Genomic DNA, 21,152 nt, shown 5'->3' with positions numbered 1-21,152 from the left:
CCGTCTACACAGTGACTAAGAGCTTCGACTTTGGATCAGGGAGACCTGCATTCAAATCTCAGCTCTTCAGCTTACCTGGGTGACCTGTAGCAAGTTACTTAAAACCTCTGGGCCTCCTTTTCCTCAAGGAGGAATGGAGAACAAACACATCAATACCTACCTCAGACAGCTGTCACAGGATCGGATGAGACAATGTCCGTGACTTAGCTCAGTGCCTGGTGCACAGCAAGTGGAGGGCAGCTACTGTTATCATCAATAATAAGAAAGCAAGGACACCCTTCTCACAGTCACGGGTCCCAAGCTCCCAAGCAAAGAAACTCGCTTCAGGCCCATTTTGCAGGGTTGGCCTTCAGGAGGAGGCCCAGTTGTCGAGGAAACTCAGAGAACAGGACAACGGGAGGCCTCTAGGCAGGGCCAGCCCCAGGCGCTGCCTGGGGTGGGGGCTCCATTTCAGAGGGCAGGGCCTGGGCTCATCCCCAAAACAGGCTCAGTTTCCCTCTGTCATCACTGGTCTCATCACCTGGCCCAAGCCTCCCCCACTGAGGCCTGGGGGACCCTCCCCGGGACCCATGTGCTGCCCCAGGGCCCGCGGCTCTCACCGAGAAGGTAGTCTTGGTGACTTCCACGCTGTTATGGGAGATGCCCCCGCTGAGGCTGCCGGGGATGCCCCCGCCATGCTGCTTCTTCTGGCTGCTCACCATGGTCTCCATGGAGTGGCTGCGCACACGGATGGCCCTCTGTGGGGAGAGCAGGTGACAGGGGCCTAAGGGTTGGAGTCTGGTCCCTCTCGATGACCCTGTCCCCCTTGACAGGGTCTGCAGACACAGCCTTCAGCCTGTGCACACATATTCACACACACACACACTCTCTCTCTCTCTCTCTCTCAGTGGCCCACACTGCAGTCACTACAGTTTGCAGAGAATTTTCACATATTCCATCCTATGCTCTGGGAATGGGTGGCTCTTTGCAGGCAGAGGCGAGGGAGGACACCGGCCAGGGGGAGTCTGAGGGGTCAGTGCCCCAGCTCCCAGCAAGGTGGGCAAAGGCTGTTATCCTCATCTTACAGGTGAGGAGAGTGAGGTTTGGACAGCTCACTAAACCCAGGTGACCCTGGTCTAGTTACCACCTCTCCAAGCTACAGCTTCCTCAGCTAAAACGGTTGCGGTATGCGGGCCTCTCACTGCTGTGGCCTCTCCTGTTGTGGAGCACAGGCTCCGGACGCGCAGGCTCAGCGGCCATGGCTCACGGGCCCAGCCGCTCCGTGGCATGTGGGATCTTCCCAGACCGGGGCACGAACCCGTGTCCCCTGCATCGGCAGGCGGACTCTCAACCACTGCGCCACCAGGGAAGCCCAGATCCCCCAATTTGACTCTTTTTTTTTGCAGAAAGCTAAGTGTGCTTCTGTGTTTAAACACTGGATAGCCCTTCTGCCGTCATCCCGAAGTGCACTTTGTGCAACGTGGAATACGTTCACCTTGCTGAACCATGCGGGGCTCTTACTATTCTGCGCATCAAGCCTTCCCGCACACTTGCAGGGGCTTAAGAGGTTGTGAAGATAAGCCTGAAACCTGGCGCAGCTGCTAGTGGAGGAGATGCACACTCAGACCGGGTGGAGGCGTGGGGTCTCGGAGCACAGAACTGCTCAGGCCCACTTAGGGCCACTGAAGAGCAAAGGGTACGTGGGCAAACACTGAAGTGTCCAGGAGGTCAGGGGCTTGTCACAGGGCATGCAAGAATGAGAAGAGCTAAAATCAAGATTGCTGAGCCAGCAGCAGGGAGGGACCTGCAGGCCTACGTTGGTCTGGAACTGGACCCAAGGGCAGTGGCAGTTCTCAGATCGACCCAAGGGAGGATTTCCTGACAAGGGAAGTCCCACAGGATCCTACCTACCATGTGGATGATGCTCCGTGGTTCTGGAGGCCTTCAAAGATGACCTGAGAGTCTAGGAAGGGAAGTTTCTCTCTAGTAACCCCCAAACCCTCCCATCACTTCCCTTTAATCCCTCATTCGGTCACTCAGTAATACAGCCAGGGGGCTTCCCTGGTGGCGCAGTGGTTGAGAGTCCGCCTGCCGATTCAGGGGACACGGGTTCGTGCCCCGGTCCGGGAAGATCCCACATGCCGCGGAGCGGCTGGGCCCGTGAGCCATGGCCGCTGAGCCTGCGTGTCCGGAGCCTGTGCTCCGCAATGGGAGAGGCCACAACAGTGAGAGGCCCGCGTACCGCAAAATAATAATAATAATAATAATAATAATAATAATAATAATGCAGCCAGGTGGCAACGCAGCTTAGCAGTCACAAGCATGGAGTGCCAGGGTCCAACTGCCAGAATTTATATCTGGGGTCTCTGCTCCGTCACCCATTAGCTGGTGCCCCTGGTAGGTTCCTCATCTTTTCTGAGACTTGCTTGTGAAATGGGATGGAGGAAATCTACACTGTGGGGCTGTGGTGAGCAGCCATATAGAGCTCTTAGCAGAGGGCCCGGCACATCGTAAGTACCCCATACATGTGGCTATTCTTATTGTTAATCATAAGCATTTGTTGCGTACTTCTCGTGTGCCCGGCACTGTGCCAGGAACTGGAAGAATAACGGGAAGGGAGTCAAAGAAGTGGAAGACACAGCCCCTACCTCCAAGGAACATACAAGTCAGCTGGGGGAACAAGACACGTTCCTGCAAGTAGGGCAATGCTGAAGACCCAGGGCCCGCGGATGCGCCCTCTGCATTCATTAGTCATCCAAGGCCCCAGGGCCTCAGGTCCATGTGCAAAGACACAAGGATGCGGATATCACTAGTTGCTCACATACAGCTGCCCTCCCCCTCCCCCCACATCCCTTGCCGGCAGAGCCACTGTTGAGCCAATGGCCCTCTCTTCCTCCACGAGACAAATGAGTAAATCGTGATCCATCTAAGGTAGTGACATCGCCCCTCCCCTTGCCAGTGGAACATGAAGGGACATCTGCTGGGGGCTGTTCCCAAAAGGGATGTGACTTGTCTGCTCCTGAAACCGTAGCAGCCGCCTTGGGGCCGTGAGGGGTCAGGCCTGAGAGGTAGAGCTGATGAGCAGGGGACGGCAGAGGGGAAAGGGAAAGGAGCCTGGATGACCGTGAGCCACCTTGGGCCTCGCGTTAAGGGAACTAGTGGATTTTCCTTATTGTGTGAGCCAGCAGAACCTCAGCTCCGGAAAACTGATGTAGAAAGACGCTGCTCTCCTCCTCACTGGGTTCATTCCCGCACTCGCACACACGTGTCAGCTCCACGTGCCAACCTCCAGATGGTCTCGTGTGGAAGAACTAACCTCCTTCCCTCCCTTGAAGTATCGAGAGAAGAGCTTGGTCTATGGCAAGGTGGCCCCAAGAAATTAGCGTGAACGTTGCTCCCAACCCAAATAGCAGATACCCCCGAGGTCTCTCCCCAAGGTCAGGAATTCTCTAATCTCTGACCCAGCCAAGGACCACAACCCGCCTGCCTTTCTGTCCTGACGAGGGAAGCTGGTTCAGAAAGGAGGACCGTTTGCAAATAAGCATGGAGCCTACCAGCCTTGTATTCCTGAGGTCACCTAGGCTCTCCCATCTGAGCCAAAGACACCCCTTAAGGGACCTCATCTCTCTCCCTCTCTCTCCCTTTCTAGACCACAGAACAGTCCCCTAGCAACAGTTTCCTGCAACATGGTTAAAACAGCCAGCACATTCTATTCATTTCATCCTGCAAAGATCATTAAGTCACAAACCCTTTGGAGAACTGAGGGCAGGAGAGGTGGGGTACCACTCTGAGGGGTCCCTGGATAAACATCAAGGTTCCTTAACTGAGTCAAGTGCTCCATAAATCTCAGCATCATTTCATTCCATTGGTGTCCTCATGTGTTGCCACCACTATAGTCATCAACAATGACGTGTTAATTAATCATTTATATTGTAATCTGTTCCTCGATGTCTCTTTCCAGCGAAGATTTGACATGGGTCATAAGCCCTGTGTGATGGTATCTGGTCTACTGAGCTCCACATACATGATCTTATTAAATCCTGCCACTCTGAGATGCAGAGAGGATGGCACTGATAGAAAAGGTCCCAGGACTTCCCTGGTGGCGCAGTGGTTAAGAATCCGCCTGCCAGTACCTGGGACATGGGTTTGAGCCCTGGTCTGGGAAGATCCCACAGGCCACGGAGCAACTAAGCCGTGCGCCACAACTACTGAGCCTGTGCTCTAGAGCCCGCGAGCCACAGCTACTGAGCCCACGTGCCTCAATTACTGAAGCCCACGTGCCTAGAGCCCGTGCTCCGCAACAAGAGAAGCCACTGCAATGAGAAGCCCGCGCACTGCAACGAACAGTAGCCCCCCGCTCGCCGCAACTAGAGAAAGCCCGCGCGCAGCAACGGAGACCCAATGCAGCCAAATATAAATAAATAAAAGAAAAGGTCCCTAAAGGTAAAAGATTACCCAGGTCACACCTCAGGTAAGAGATGGAGCCAGGACCCAAATCAGAACCTGGGCCCCAGATAGAAGGGTCCCAAGATCCCCAAAAGTGGTTCATATTGAACACGGAGTTCAACTGGTTGATGGACTAAGGGTGACCAGAGACCATGGAGCTTCAGCACCTCTCCCCCCAGACATCTCCAGCAGTCTGGGAAGAACCTTCTTGAATGCCCTTGGTGCTGCTGCCTGAGTCAACTAGGTAAGTTGGAGGAGATAATGGGCTGACATGGAATTCCAGGGATGTGCAGGGGAGCCATCTGCTGCTCAAAGCAAACAGGAAGGGGTTTGAATGCTGGTTCTTCCAAGCACAGTATGTGAACCTTTTGGAGACAGTCCCCTCGTCTGTAAACACGAGGATGACATGAGACAGGATGTGTCCACATGACCGGACACCTGGTGTGTTACCTGCTTGTCCAGGGTCAGCCCTCCTCCCCCATGCTTAGGGACCAAAGGAGAGAGAGACTATGGCTACTTCAAAATCCTAAAATAATGCTTGATTTGGACAAAATCACCCAGTGACAAGGTCTCAGGTATTCCACGTTTCAATGTGATATAGAGCTGGAAGTACCAGCCTTTTCAAGCTGGGCAGATCAGGTAAAGGGTGAAGACAAGCACGGAGGCAGGAGGGAAAAGGCAGGTGAAGCCTTCGCAGGGGCATCAGCTCTGCAGGGACCGTCTGGACCCGCTCCCACTCAGCCCCTGTACATCCAGGCCATGGTGCACCACTCCTCTGCTCGCATCTTCCCGGGGGCAGGCTGCTCACTGCTTTCCAGGCTGCCTGTTCCAGCAGCGGACAGCCTGACCTCTGGAAAGGTCTTCCGTGCACTGACCTGAAATCTTACCGTTTCTGGCCCCTGGAGTCTTAGACTTGTCTATTCCACATTTCACACAGCTGCCCCTACCTGTCCTTACAGTCTGCTCTCCTCCCAGCCAATCACCAACCCCAGTCACCAGGGTTTCCCTGCCCTCAGCTCACCTCCCGGCTTACGTTCGAAAGAGTTCTCCTTTGGGGGAGTCAGAAAAGAGAGAGGGAGTCACTTTCTCGGTACCTGCTGTGTCACTTCATTTCACCCAGGGGGGATGAGCACCCGTTGGTATCATCAAGGGAGCACGCATCCTCTGGGTCAACCACAAACCTCGCTTGCTTAAATGGGTTTCGTGAGTGTTTCAATTTAACAAACTCAACTTAATGGACACAGTGCACAGGGATGAGCACTGAAGGGGACATGCCTATCGGTACCAGGCAAGCAACAGAGGCAGGGGCCCTTGGAGAGAAAGATGCTAACTGCTATCCTGCTGAGATGCGTCCTAATCAGGAAGTACTAGGTCCAAAACAGGGCCTTCTGTCCCTCTAGCAGCCCAATGGGAGAAGGAACTATGCATCTCCACCCCGAAAGACCAGAGCTCCAATCCATGAGCTCCAGGGCTGGCCTGCCTGCAGGTACTTCTGCAGGGATTTCTGCAGCCTGGTGCTCCTTTCCCGCCACTAGGGGTCAGATCAGACCAGTGCATCAACTATCACAGTCCCTCAGATGCTAGGAGAAAGTCACCTGACAACTCCCTGCCTGCTGTGGTCCCAGTTCCAATGACACTGGGTGACCTTCCCCTCCCTGGGCCTCCATCCCCTTTCTGCATGATGAGGTCAGCAGAGGACAGGGCTAGCTCAGTGCGTCTCAAGACACGGCTCACATTTGTTTTAGGTACAAAGCATGCGGATACATCAAGTAGCATCACTCATTTCATTACGGATCAATAAAAACACCATGAACGGCTGGCAGTGCCTGAGAATGACATTTGAGAACAACTGTCTAGAGATCAGTATTTTTCAAAGGCGAGTAACGTACACTCCTTTATATAGAAAACTCTTCTTGCAAGACTCCAAAAGTATGTCCACGGACCTCCAACAGCAGTGGTCCCATGGACTGCATTTGCAATAAACCTACTTATTCCATAGAAATGTCTTTTAATTGTGAGTTTAATGGCAAATATATATTTCATCTAAATAAATATTTAGATTATCATCCAAAGTAAAAATGCTACATTTTAAACTGTTCGTAGCACTGGCAGATTCCTGAGAATACCTCCAGGCACCTCAGTTTGAGAAGCAGGTGTGGATGTCCATAAACCAATGGTTCTGTTTCTCATGAGAGAAAAGCTTAAATTAGAGCCAGTGGGGCTGAAGTAAGATGTGAAGAGCTAATCTAAGTAGGTGCCAGGTAGCACAGCCCAGGGCAGTGATGGGTCTGCTCCTCGGGACAGAGACAGAGGGTCACTGCCCTGGAGAGTGGGGGCAGAACAGTCACAGCGGCAAGGGCAGAGATGGCTGAGATCACTTTTAGTCCTGGGAATTCTTAGTTATGTTTCCCTGAACCTGTGAGATGAAAATTTGACAGGAACGAGATGAAACGTGCAACTTTTCTTCCTGGAGTCGCTTCACGCACCGTTCCTACAAGCGGGATCCCATGGAGGTCTGGGTGAGGAACTCCAAGGGAATGCCAGTGATTCTGACACACAGCGCCATCCTAGGGGCCCACGAAGAAATACCAAAACTAGAAACAGTTTCCTGAGCTGGGTCAGACCACAGGCCTGGCCACAGGCAAGAAAGACCAAACATCAGAATCCCTCAAGCCACTGGGCTCCATGCTGCTAAGCCTGGCCTGCCCCCAGCTTGGGAGACGTGAGGGCAATGACGGAAGGGACAGGGCAAAAGAGTAAGCCCAGCAGTGTTTGCAGAAAAGCTGATCATAACCGGCAGAGCTCTGAAGGCTTACTCTGTGTGACTGACCATGACCGTGACTGCGTGACTGTGACCATCCCCTCCCTCGCCCCGCAGTGCTACCTCGGAGATAAGCAGGGAAGCAGAATGCAGAAGCGGGTCTATCTTCAGCCTACAGATGGAAGGATTTAGGGTTGAAAAGATGAGTTCCCTGGATTATAGGACCAAAGACAAGCGATGATAAAGTCTTGAAGCATCTCTCTTGGAAAGCCCTTTAGTCAGACCCTGTGGAGTCAAGGACAGATCAACTGCTTCTCCTGCTGGAGGGAAGGGCCTGGACAAATGGCCCTTAGACTCACAACCTGTCTGCAGCTCCTGGGCTATTTTATCCGCTGTCCACAGCCTACAAGCTTTTCCAGGTTATAAAAATATTTGAAATCTGAAAAAAATCATTATTAACTCCCAAATACAGAAAGAAACCTGCAAAACTGAAAGCAATTTGCTTCATTACATGTCTGCAAAATATAACATGAGGTTAGCTAGTCAACTGTAGCCCAAGTCTTACATAAATTACATTGACTGTGGGATGCAGGAACGGTTTGATACGCTTGCTATGATGGGGGGCAGAGCCTACAGAGGTTTTCCTAATGACCAGGTGTCACGTTCACCCCTCTCTCGGCTGGGCTAGCCAACCCGGCTCCCTCTTTCCTCCCCTTTCATCTCGTCTCTTATCCCTCATCCCCCTTTCTTCTTGATTTCCCAATTTCTATTTCACCCTGGCTGCCACTGTCCATCACAACTGAAACAGATGCCCCAGGGATCTCCCACCAGCCTAGGCGAGCAGCTCAGCCCCTACCCCCACTCCCATGAGGAATCTCAGCACTGATCCCAACTAGGCCATCAGAGCTCTGCCCTGCTCTCTGTGGTCCAGCCTGGCAGCGAGGGACGGACCCCAGGCTTGCCCGGGCTGGGCTAGCATGGGTGGAATCTTAATGGAGTCAGGAACCAGGAGGCAGTGTCGTGTAGCTGTTAAGAACACAGGCTTTGGAATCTGGCAAACCCGGATTCAACTCCCCTGTCTGCTGGAGGACTTGGGACAAATTGCTTTGTCTCTTTGAGTCTTGGTTTCCTCGCATATAAAATCACACCCATCATTATTAAAATTGGGTGCGAATTATCATACCAAAATTATTATGCCCATAATAGTAGCCTTCCTCACAGGGCACAGAGGGCAGTCATGAGGCTTTCAGTGGAATAATGTATGTTAAGCTTTCACTTTCCATGAAAACAGTAATAACAGCTAACACTTCTACTGAGCATTTCTTGTATTCCAGGCCACATGTACTTTTCCAGGCATTATTTCAAGGAGTCTTCCCACTGATTCTATGACAGAGGTCCTGTGGATCACCCCTGTGCTGTGGATAAGAAATCTGTCGCTCAATTGACATCTATACGCTACCAAATGTAAAATGCATGGCTAGCGGGAAGCTGCCGCATAGCACAGGGAGATCAGCTCGATGTTTTATGACAGCCTAGAGGGGTGGGATAGGGAAGGTGGGAGGGAGGCTCAGGAGGGAGGGAATATGGGGATATATGCATACATATAGCTGATTCACTTTGTTGTACAGCAGAAACTAACACAAAATTGTAAAGCAATCATACTTCAATAAAGATGTAAAAAAAAAAAAAAAAGAAAAGAAATCTGTAGCTCAGAGACTTTAAAGACCATGTCCAGGATCTCACAGAGCTGGGATTCTAATATAGGCAGGTCTAACCCTCACCCCACACATACCGCCACCAAAAGGGTAGCTTTACAAATCATTTAGCAATGGGCAATCCAGCAGAACACTGACCTAAAGACCAGAAAACCTGGGTTTGAAACAAGGTTCTACCTCTCCTGCAGGTGTAACGTTTTGAGCAGCCCTTCAGCCTCTCTCAGCCTATCCCCCTGTGTGTGAGTGAAAAATAACAAGACCCAAGTTCTGCCAACTGCACAGGATTACAGCCAGCCTCAAATCGGATGCTGGATGTTAAGTGCTGGGTGGACCAACATGCACTTGGCAAGCATGTGATGATGAACCTTTTTTACCCCATGCCAGCTAAGTGTCTGTCCAAGCTCTATGTGAATACTTCCAGGGACAGAAAGCTCACTACTTATTTTAGTAGCTCACTCTGGTTAGAAAGCTCTTCCCTTTGCAAAGTCCCCGAGGACTTGCCTGTAACTCCATCCCACCAGCCCTGGCCAGGTCCTCCACTGCCCTGGCAACTGGGAACGATCCTTGCAGTCTCCCACACTGGCTGCTGAAGATTCCTAAGGCTGGTTTCCTTGCTCCTGCCATCCTGCCCTGGGCTCCCCAACCACAGAAAGAGGCAGATGAAAGCAAGAATGTTCTTGGCTTGCACGGGCTCCTCTCCTGCTACTAACTCTTCCCCTGTTCCTTCTTACCAGACTCCAGGAGTCTGATGAGGAGATGATCTAGATCAAAGACAGGATGTGGAAGATGCCAGAGACACTGTCGGCTGCTCTGACCGCTCACACTTCCTGAGACCCCTGCCCTCTGCAAACATCTGTGATGCCCCTGCTGGTCCTGCCACCGCTGGCTGGCACTCGGGCTCTGGTCTCAGGGTCACGTGGACTCTGCCCTGCTGTCGTCCCTTGTTTGGCCCCCGCCTCCCTGCCCTAGCAATCCCCGGCCGCTCTTGTGCCCGTACCTTAAAAGACTCCAAGAATCCCCCATGGCCCCCGTTCTCAAACTTGTCCTCTTCTGGGCCCAGTCCCAGCATGGCCTGAGTGTGGGCGTGGAGTTCATCGTGAAGGTTGTCCAGGAGGGCGGCCCTCGTCCGGTCCTGGAAGGGAAGAGGGTGGGGGATGTGAAGCTGGCACTGAAGACAGAGCTGTGGCCTCTCCCTGGGGGGCTCCCGACACCTGGCCCAAGGGCTGTTCTTCTGGCCAACTGCATCCCGGCAATGGTATGGACCGATATCTAGGCTGAGATCCACTCTCACAAATGCTGCAGCTAACACTACAGCTCCGGGCCAGGCCCTCTGCGCTCTTCCCTCTGCCTCTTCTCCCTGGGCCATCCTGCCCTCCCATGGCTCTGCCCTGATGACTCCTAGCCCAGATCTCTGCCGCCTCCACGTACCCAACTGCCCGCAGCTCTTCTCCATCCAGATGTGCGTCCAGGGCTATGTATACAGCCTCCAGGGGGCGCCATTCACACAGACCAGGACCAGCCCTTTCCACAACCCAGCCTTTGCAGGCACCTCCAATCAGCAGGTCCAAACAGAACTCATCTCCAGCGGTCCCCATGTCAGCAAAGAGCCCAAGACAAAGGCCCAAGAGCCACCCCACCAATCCCACTTACCCCTACCCTTATATACTGGAGTCCATCAGGTCTTCCTGATTCTGACCATTTCCTGTGCCTGGTGTAAGCGCACTGTCACTGTCTCTTTTGGACTCCTGTAATAGCTTCTAACTGGTCACGCTTCCTGCCCTCCTCGCCTTCAATCTACCCTCTCTCCCACCTCCTCCTGAACTTTATTAGGGACTCATCACCTCTAGTTCTAGTTGATCTGACTCAACTAGCATCTCTAGGTGGGCCTCCCACCATTCCAGGTCCCACATGAATCCTTCTTAGGCCACATCCAACCCTCTGCAGCTCCCTCACAAAGTCACGCTCTGAATCTGCCTGGCCTTTGCTCATGCTGTTTCTCATGCCTGGAATAACCCTCCCCACTCTTTCCTCCTGGCAAAAGGTTCATCAGATATCCAGACTCAGCAGCTCAAGGGCCACCTCTTCCAAGAAGCCTTCCCTGAACACACCCTCCATTCCCCATCAGCAGAAGCAGCCTCTGTGCTGGTCTCCATCACAGTCCAGCTCACTGCATCATACCTGTCTCCCATCAGCCTATGAGCTCTATAAGGGCAGAAACTGTGCCTCACATATCCCAGTATCCCAGGGAACAGAACAGAGCCTAGTACACAGTAGGTGCTCAATAAATGATTGGTGAATGGTTGACTAGACCTAAAGTTTGGATGGAATTCCCGCAAGAAGAAAGAGCTCCATATCAACACAAGGCTGAAGGCTTAGAGGGGCAAAGATGGTGCTTCCCCACCTTAAACAGCCCCAAGAATAGACCTCCAGGAAAGGCTGTCCAGGAGGGCAGGAGGAAGATCAGAAACCGCGCTCTCACCTCCAGCTTCGCAAACTTGTCTGACTTGCAGCAAGCATTCTCTGCATTGGTGAGCTTGGTGAGGAGAAACTCCCTGAACTCCGGGCCCTGGAACAGACAAGACACCCCACCCTTAGCTGTTGCCCAAAGGGCTTCAGCCACAGGAAGAGGTAGGCAGAAGAGGGGGTCTTGGGAGAGTCCCTGAAAGGTCCCCTTCCGACATTTCATCAGTTCTAGCCCAGCCTAAGCCCACCTGCTAAGACGCTAACATGGAAACCAGCTTCCCTGGTGCTGGGAAAACCAACCCTCCACACCCACAGTGGCATTTCCATGACTGGAAGCCCACCTGTGCCCAAGCCTCCTGGGACTGGAGCATGGCATAAAAACCCTTCTTTTAGCAGAAAGGCAACCCCAGTATCAAACACCCTGACAAAAGGCCCTGTGCTGGGCCAGGCTGGCGGCACAAGGAGAGGTGGGGAGAGACCCCAAGTGAGGAGATTCCCCAACCCTGCTGAAGGTTCTCCTAAAGATCTAGTCCAATTCAGCGCCCCTGCAACCACGGACACTCAGGTGTGAAAACCTGGAGTCTCGGACATGAGAGGAGCAGAAAGGAGAATTTCTTACCTTCTGGAAAACAGGGGGGCTGGGCAGAGGTGGGCCGAAGGCCGGCACGTCTTCCCGTGCGGTGACTGCGACCTGAAACACAGAAGCTCGGTGTGGGCCAGGAGGGAGGAGACCCAAGCTGAGGATGACGAGAGTTCCGAGCCCTGGTCCTAGGGGACCTACTCCCCTTCTCCCTCCTCCCCTTCCCAGAATACAAATAAAGAACCATCATTGGCACACCCGAGTCACTGTTCCTAGAAGTGGGGCTGGATGGCATGGAGCTATCCCCATACCCTCATCTGCATTCCTGGAGGCCGGAAGCAAGTTTGGCAAGACGACTGGACAGGGCTGAAGAGCAGCCTGGAACCCTAATTCTAATGTAGCACAAGAGCCCAGGAGATGCTATCGCGTTACCTCATTCGACTGGGACGCTAATCCTACAGAGAAGGCACCAGCAGAATTATTAGCCCTGGATTCCTGATGAGGAAACAGACGCCCAGAGCCGTGGAGCCTCAAGGGCTCACAGGAGATCAGCCCCGGAGATGAACTGAGAGCCCAGAGCACCCCGACCTTGCTCTGGGATTCCTTCCGACAACACTGACTCCCAAACCTGGCCAGACGTCAGAATCACTTCAAGTGTTTAAAAATAAATACCGATTGCATGGGCTCTACCCCAAACCTACTGAATCAGCAGCTTTGGGGTGGAGCCAGGAATCTGCAACCCTTAAACGCACCCGAGAGCTTCCGTGCGGTCAGCAGACTGGTGTTTGGGAGCCCTGGTCTCAGACACAAAGGGTCGGTCAAGCCGGGCAAGGCTGCAACTAACAGAGCGCCAGGGCCCGGCCTGGGATGGGGGTGGAAGGACACCAAGGCGCTCTGTGTGAGGGTCTCCCAGGCTCAGCACAGGCCCCACACCTCCCTTTTCCCTCTCTGCACGGAGGTGCCCTGGTGTCACCTGTTCTCAGCCCCCGAGGCTGCAGGCCTCTCTGGAGACTCTGCCCTCTCCCTTCCCCGGCGGCTGCTGACGCGAGCCCAGCCCTGGCATGCCGCCAGCCTCCCCAGCCTGTGAAGTAGGGCAGATGCAGAGTCTGCCAGACCGGGTGAGCAGGCAGCTCGGAGCCAGGCCAAGGAAAGGCCGGCCAGGGTCTGCAGGGGAAGGGAGCGGGAGAGGGCTGGTCTACATGACTTTCTCTCCCCAAGTGCAAGACTGTCCCCATGGCCCACACGGCAGTGCCCTGAGTCAGGAAATGGTACGTGCTTGGCTGACGTGATTTCTGGCGGGTTCCAGCTGCCAAACAGTTCCCCCTCCACCACCCACCGTGCACCCGTGGCACAAGTCAAGAATTCCACCCACGGAGCCAAAACTGGGGGAGAGGGAGGGGGAAGGCCACTGACGGGCTGCTGGCGAGGATGAGGCCAGAGGCCAGGCCCAGCTCTCCCCTCTTCCCACCCCGATGCCCCTTCCTTCTCAGGCTCGCATTGGAGTAGTCTGTGCCGACCAGGTAAGGAGCTGCAGATAAGCTCTTAAATCCACCCGAGTCTCCCAGCCAGACGCGCCCACGAGCCCACGGCAGCAGCCGGGTCAGACAGGCGGGAGACAGGATCCTTCCTCTGATGGCGACTCTCTATCCCCACGCGCTCCCTCTCCTGACCCCTTTCCAGCGAAACACCTGGGCCTTTGTTGTTCCCTCCTCTTGGGGATGGTTGGGTTGCCGAGCTGAAAGCAGAAGCTGCTTGAACACAACCTCACCTTCCTGTTTTCTAAATCCAGCCAAGGCCTCCCAGCAGGGGTGGGGGCAGGGCTTAGAAAGACAGAGGCAGCAGGTGACTCTGGGGAAGAGACTCTTCAAGAACTGGAAAGCGGAAGGAGACAGGGGTGTGTAAGTAATAAGAATACACCAGGGAGGCGGGGAGCCTCTGAGGACTCCAGACCTCATAAGATCCCCACATCTGTCCAAGCATGGCCTGGAAGCCTTAGAGAACCACAAGGTCGCTCAAGCAGCAGACCAGTAGTGAGGGAAAGAGGGCACCTGGACAGGAACCCGCCTCCGGGGTCTGCTTCACGTAAGATTCCTGACACCTTTGCAGAACTTGAGGAGTCGGGGTAGGATGAGCTCAGACAGGGTGGGGAGAGGGTCCTAGCGATGGCTCAGCTGTAATTTCCTTCCAAGCTAGCAGGATGGGGATGAAATTCACATCTGAAACATAGTTCGATGCGATGTTTCATGCACACCCCAGATCGTGGGTCCAAGTTCCCACCTGCTCTGACAGCTCTGTGATGAAGACCACAGTCAGACCTGGACAGGACCCTGGTTCCACTGTTTCTGGGCTCCGTGGCCTCGGGCCTTAAGAAACTTAAGCTCTGGGCTTCCCTGGTGGCACAGTGGTTGGGAGTCCGCCTGCCGATGCAGGGGACGCGGGTTCGTGCCCCGGTCCGGGAGGATCCCACATGCCGCGGAGCGGCTGGGCCCGTGAGCCATGGCCGCTGACTGCGCGTCCGGAGCCTGTGCTCCGCAACGGGAGAGGCCACAACAGTGAGAGGCCCGCGTACCGCAAAAAAAAAAAAGAAACTTAAGCTCAGCCTCAATTTGCTCCCCTGTAAACAGGGCCAATGGAGGCCTGCCTGGCCAGAGGCTTGGGAGAATTCAAGAAGACTGCTCATAAGGGCCTAGCACAGTGTCCAACGCAGATCAAATAAGAGGTAACCACTGTCACTCAATGTTTTTTTTTTATTTTCCCTGCTGACCTGCACCTAATAAAGTACACCTGAAATACTAGAGTTCCCCCAAACCACTTTCTAATCCACACACACACACACACACACACACCCCTCTTTCTCAACTCCCCTTCCTTCCCCTCCTCAGCATGTCAGAACTGGAAAGAGCGCAGAGATTGCCTCCTCCAATTTCCTCATTTCACACAGAAGGCAACAGAAGCCCGGAGAGGGAAGGAACTGGCCCAAGGTCACACAGCAGTCAGAGGCAGGGTCAGGACAAGAACCCCAGATTCCGGAGCCTCTCGGTCTGGGACACTTTCCTGCACATTCCCACCCCTGTCCTTCACACCCTTCCTCTTCTTCCCTGTTGTTTGTCCTCCCCACTGGGGGCCCCCTGGGGCACTGCCCAGCCCCCAAGGAAATCTCACCCTCCTTTGCCATAGCCCCTAAGCGCGCAGGGGTCAGCTAAGGTCCCGTGTCACCTGGACCCCCCCTGAGGGATCTAACCATGTCCTCCTCAGCCTGCCCATCACTGGGGTGCTGCTGGGGCCGTGAATGGACAGAGCTCTGGGGAGCACCTTGAAAGGCTGATCTCCCTCCCTGCCCTCTGCCCCCCGACCCAGCCCCACTCACAGTCTTGCCCTCCAGCTTCGATGTTTGCCTGGCAGGCGGAGCCCAAGGTCCCACATCACAGGGACAGCCCCGCTCTCCCTGTGAGCTCTGCTTCTCACCACCCCTCTGAGGACAGTGCTTTCCCCTGGACCAGAAGCCGTGGCTAGGGAGACTTGGTAAAGACTTCCGGCATCGACGCTGGAGGTGGGGGGGTGCTTTCTTGGATCTCTGATTTTTCTCTTTCATATTTTCCTACTCTACAAAAGCTCTTGGAAAGTGGAGAGGCAGTGAGCTGAACTCCATTTCCTATCAGGAACTAAAAGCAAATACTAGACGTCCACGAGAGGCCTCATTCTGCCGGCAGAGGCCCAGCAGATAAGCCACACGTACATACATGACTGCCTGGAAGGCCTTGGGTGCCCTCCTATCACACAGCTTTACTCTGAGGATCCGTCTCTGCCACCGCTGGCTGTTAAAAGAACCAGGTGGCTGTCTGAGTGACCCAGTGGCTGAACTGCCTCACAGCCTCTTCTGTCCCTTCCCTGAAGCTGGTTCTTTATGTCACTTCCAAGTGCCCACACAGTAGGCACTGAATGAGGACGCTTGCTTCCACCAACAAATTAATCAACCAGTTGTTTGAAATGAATGTCCCCGTTGGTGAAAGCCTTGAAGGAAACACCCAAACCATGGCTTCTCCAACTTTTCAGCTAAGACTGCTCAGTGACAGAGGAGGACGAACGTGGGCATATAAAGGAATCAGCTGTCCTCAACAAGAGAGAGTGGGGTTTTTTTGTTCTGTTTTGGAAGCCTCCCATTTGGCTTTAAAGCTGATGTGAATTTTGCACTTCATACACCTGGGTTTGTGCTGATATAACAATTATATAACATCATTTTTCTTTCCCAAAATATTCAAGCAAAATTGATATGCTGGAAAGATGGCTATGAAGTGGTATGGCCTCATGAACCCCAGGGACCAGCACTGGCCTAAGTTATTATATAGGAAACATTTCAGGCCTATGGTTTCCTCTTCCAGGCTCCCTTTCCCTCTCCCTTACAAAAGTGGTTCCTAACACTGTGGGGAACAGGGAGTTCTCTGAGAATGTGAGCTATGGCTTCTCTCCCCAGAAAACACAAAGAAACATGGGAACTCCACATTTTGCACTTATCTACAAGGAATACATAACAAAACCTATCTAACATCCACTTTAAAAACCCTGCCTCAGTCTATCTCCCTTGGGTCCCATGCCCCCCAACACCACTGTGATACAGAGAAACTGTTACCCAAGAGGTTGGAATTGTTCCTCATGGAGAAGCAAAGGAGAGGGTTAGCGACACAGCCATCAGGAGGGGACAGGGTGAGGGCAGCTGACGCTCATCTACATCCGTGAAGATTCTGAGCCAGTGTGAAAGCCCACTAAATGGGTCAGGAGGTCTAGACCCAGATGCTCACAACCCTACCTCCCTGGGAGTCTTCAAATTAAGATCATTTGCCCAGAATGGCTAAACCAGAGGGCCCCCCCCAGCGGCCAGGGTCTACCCTGCTCTCCACCCTTCTCACCATGAACATCTCTCCCTTTCCTTCCTTCCCTTTGTTTGTCACCGCCTTCTTCCTCTCCTCTTTCCTGACAGTCCTCTCCACTTTCTCTTCTCTGCTCTCCTCTGGCTCTGCCTCGCTCTAGCAAATGGCATTACCAGATTCCACGTAGGGACACGGGGTGCTTCTCAACCCTTGAGTTAGGGGCTGGGAACCTGAAGGCAGCAAGATGGATGAGGTGACCTCAGAAGGCGCTCTCCAAGAATCTAGCTCGCAAACCCCAGGAACCCAAGAACTCGTGGGAAATCTATCACGTTTCGGAGGATGGTCTGAGGAGCCACTGAGACGTGGTGTTGCTCGATGTCGCTGATTCCGTGAAGTGTGGTGAGGTGCCCGGGCCCACCACCTCCTCCGACGGGACTTTCTCCTTACCTTGTAGGATGGGGTCTCTGTGCCCTCGTTCTCAGCCTGCACAACAATGTAGGCATGTAAGAAGTTGGAGGCAATCATATCCGGGACAAACGGTGTGTTTTCTTCTTGGAAGATGATGGCCACAATGTCATTCCCAATGTGTCTCTTTCTCTGGAGCTAATCAGAAAGTGTTCCATTGTTATAAGCCAGTTAGGAACATCCTGAAAACAGAATAGGTCTATATAGGAAATTCCTCATTATTCTATCGTTATAAACCCCGGAACGCTGAGACCTCTCTCTCCAAGGAGCTTTTTCTTTCACTCTCTAGAAGCCACTAAAAAGCAAAAAAAATGAGGAAAATGTCTACGTTGTCAGGAAGAGGCTGGCAAGCTTCTTACTGAGCTCTATAGCACGTAGAGGTAGCCCTGACTCAGGACTCGCGGAGACTAGTTAAAAAGTGAGGCCGGGGGCTTCCCTGGTGGCTCAGTGGTTGAGAGTCCGCCTGCCAATGCAGGGGACACGGGTTCGTGCCCCGGTCCAGGAAGATCCCACATGCCGCGGAGCAGCTGGGCCCATGAGCCATGGCCGCTGAGCCTGCACGTCCGGAGCCTGTGCTCCGCAACGGGAGAGGCCACAAAAGTGAGAGGCCCGCGTACCGAAAAAAAAAAAAAAAAAAAAAAGTGAGGCCAGGTTTTGCCCTGGGAGAGCTTGTAATTGATCTGGGAGAGACACAAACACAGGTGGAGCCACGTGAGAACACTAACAAAGCCACCAGCCAGCAAATGCTAAATCAGCCACTACCCACAAAGTGCCTATGGGGGCGGAGAAGAGGGCAAGATCAGAGGCCTGGTAGCAATCTGAGAGGGCTTCCTGGAAGAGGAGATTGGGAGAGAAGGGAGCACTTGATGGAAATGTGGATGATCAGGAAGGAGGGGGCAGATCATCCTATACCAGAAGGGAGAAGAACCATGCTCAGAGAAATACGGGCAACCTGGCTTGGTGGAGGTCATGGGGGAGAGAGAAATACAACCCCGATTCAGCATCCCAAGCTCGGCCAGGTGCTGTCACAGGTGATCTCAATCCCCAAGCACCTACTGTGTGCCAGGAACCATACTGGGCTGTTCCCATACAAGATTTCAAATGTTAAGGCCCTCTTGTATACCAAACCCAGGCTAGGTGCTTACCTACACTTTGTTCCTTTATTAAACACCTACTGCATGTAAGCTCTGTTTCCCACTGAGTTTCTCACTAACTGAGCACCTGCTGTATACTAAGCCCTGTGCTGGGCACTTTTACAAATTGTCTCACTTACGGCACACACATCATCCTATTTCTTAGGAAGAGAAATTAACATGTATTCAGTCCTTGCTGAGAGCCAAGCTCTGTGCACATCCCACTTAACAGGTGACACTGAGAACAAGCCAGGCAGAGAACGGTCCTCAGTCTCAGGCTGGGGCAGCGGGTGAGGGAGGCCATGAGGGAAAAGAGCTGAAGGTAAAACACTGCGAGAAAACCTACTTTGGGCACAAAAGGAATCCTGCTCCTATCTGTTTCTGGAACATTCAGTAGTTATTTTAGAGCCAAACTGCAGTCTCCTTTGCCAATTTCCTTTTTTCCTAAGAAGGCAGGCACTATGTTTACAATATTACATCTGTGCTCCCTCCTGGGCTCCCTGCTCAGAAACAAATGGGTCCGAGTTTGGTGAAAGGCCTAGCTTCCTTCCTTATCTTCCTGGAGACTGAAATGGTACAAAGAGTGGGATGGGGCAAATGGGACCACAGCCAGGGAACAGCTGCTGGTTTCAGGGCTCGATGAGAAAAAGAAGCCAGGTCCTCCCCGGGGACGTGCAGCTGTCAGAAGCAGCAAATGAGAGGGAAAGGAGGAATACACTGGAAGCAGAGGTCTCATTCAGGGTTCTCCAGTCAAGGAAAAGGCTGGATTCCTGCCCACGGCAGGTGTCCTAAGAGGTAAGGCTGTGTGACTAGACAAGCTGGAGAGGGGTGTGGGGGTGTCACATGCAATAACCAGCTTGACGTCTCTGGGCCAGGAAGAGTGGCCTGGACAGTGAACAGACATGAGGTAGGAAGCCTGCCACAAGCCGGGCATCGTACTGAGCCCTACATCAGAACCTTATGTGATCCCCATCACAACCCTCTAATGTACGTGGTGTTATCCCCATTTTACAGATGAGGCAAATGAGGACACAAGATTACCAGCTTGCCCAGAGTCACATACCCCTCAGTGGCAGAGCTGGCTTCAAGCCACCACCTGCAGACCACGTCATGTACTCTTTATCACCAGCCTACACGATCAGGGCACCTGGGCTCTGCTCACAGCTCTGCCCCTGATCACCTGGGAAACAGTCTTTTAACCACTGTTTCTGCATCAGTCACAGCGGGATAACCAGCCCTGTCCCGCCTCCCACACAGGCTGCTGACCTGCGGCCTTGGTGGAATAACACAGTAGTTCAGGTTTTGATAAAAGGAACAAAGTTGAACAGACGGGCTTCTTGATTATGAAAATGGGGAAGGCGGCCTCGGTTCTCCAGGGAGACCAGACGCAGGCTTTCACCTCACACGCCCCAGGCTCCTGAAGCCATCCTGAACCCGGTTACCTGCTGGGTGTCTCCCTCGGTAAACGGCAGCTTTGTGGAGACGTGAAACATGATCTCCCTGTCCCGGAATATCGTGTACACTGATTCCACCCCCGTCTGTCCGTGGGTCACATCCAGGCCTCCTCGGAAACTGTCAGGGGGACGGGAGAGTGCCAGGGGAAGAGGGAGAAAGAGAGAGAAGGGAAGTGGGCAACTTGGTACAACCTTCCCTAAGGACATGGGGGCAGGAGAATGAGAGAAGATGTGGAAGAGTCGAGGGCAGAGAGACTATGATTCTGGGAAAGCAGATAAGGCTCATCTTCTGAGCAGATGAGCCCTGGCTTCTAACCGTAAATTACTGTTTCAAAGACAAAGGCAGGACCTCCATTCCAAGCCTTGGCTGTGTCCCCTCCACTCCATGGGAAGAGAGGTCGTCCATCCATCCACAACCCCAGACAAATGCCGTCCCAGCTGCTAGTGGCCCCCAAGGCTGGGCATAAGCCTTTGATCTCTGCAAGGCTGTGTCCAGGTCCTCAGCCCAGAGCCAGGGCAGCCGTCCATCCTTTTGGATGGTGGTGAGCCCCACAGGAGTATCCGGAGTCAGCGAGAAGAGGGGACAGATGCTTGACTTCTACTCAGCCAGTCCCGGATATGGTGACCCCACCACAGCAGCTGGGAGGTGTCCAAGGAGGTCCCTTCTCTGGCTGCCTCCTTGCAGGCAGGAAAAAAAAAAAAATACTAAGGAACTGGGTGGGCTTCTCAGAGCTGCCCCTCCTTCCCTTATAGAAACATGGCTGCTAGCCATGGCTCATCTTCTTCAGCAAGGAGAGTGGGATACATGTTCCTTTCAGAAAATGAAATAAAACAGATTCTGAACATCAGGTCCCCCCAACCCCAAGCACTATAATACAAGCCAGAAATGTGCTCAGCCCCACATGGCGGAAAACACATGTGGCCAGGAGTTAGGTCCATTCAGGTTCTAGACCAGCTTCTGCCGCTAAGTCAGCACATGACCTTGGGCATATCACTTAATCTCTCCAGGCCTCCGTTTCCTTTCTCTTGAAAATAAAGGGATAGGATTACATGACCTCTGGGGTCCTTCCTGGTTTTAATATACTTTATTTCATCAGTTGCAAGATGGAACATTTTTTCCCATTTTAACCTCTCTGAAATCAGGATATATCTTATAAGGATGGCATCTCAGAGCCAATGGAAGGTGGTATAATAAGAACAATGACGACCAGTGCTTACTCTGCGTGGCACTGGCCTAAGTGCTTCACGTGCACTATCTATTTCAATTCTCCAGCAGGCTTGTGGGGTCAGT

General features: G+C 53.2%; 1 protein-coding gene across 10 annotated transcripts in view; it reads right to left on the bottom strand.

The window, feature by feature from the left end:
• Positions 1 to 21,152, bottom strand: part of RAP1GAP2 (RAP1 GTPase activating protein 2) — a 445,551-nt gene that overhangs the window by 240,661 nt on the left and 183,738 nt on the right. For all 10 annotated transcript variants that reach the window (XM_033423226.2, XM_033423229.2, XM_049702100.1 and 7 more), the window contains 6 exons: positions 19,850 to 19,979; positions 17,257 to 17,412; positions 11,984 to 12,055; positions 11,381 to 11,467; positions 9,899 to 10,033; positions 600 to 737 (listed from right to left, as the gene is read on the bottom strand). In XM_033423226.2, coding sequence (XP_033279117.1) covers positions 600 to 737; positions 9,899 to 10,033; positions 11,381 to 11,467; positions 11,984 to 12,055; positions 17,257 to 17,412; positions 19,850 to 19,979 — 718 coding nt within the window. The remainder of the gene's footprint in view (positions 1 to 599; positions 738 to 9,898; positions 10,034 to 11,380; positions 11,468 to 11,983; positions 12,056 to 17,256; positions 17,413 to 19,849; positions 19,980 to 21,152) is intronic.

This window comes from Orcinus orca, chromosome 19 (genome assembly GCF_937001465.1).
Source record: "Orcinus orca chromosome 19, mOrcOrc1.1, whole genome shotgun sequence".
In the NCBI taxonomy this organism is placed as follows: Eukaryota; Metazoa; Chordata; class Mammalia; order Artiodactyla; family Delphinidae; genus Orcinus; species Orcinus orca.
Note: the sequence above shows the minus strand (reverse complement) of the source record. Positions and strands in the feature narration are given on the sequence as shown.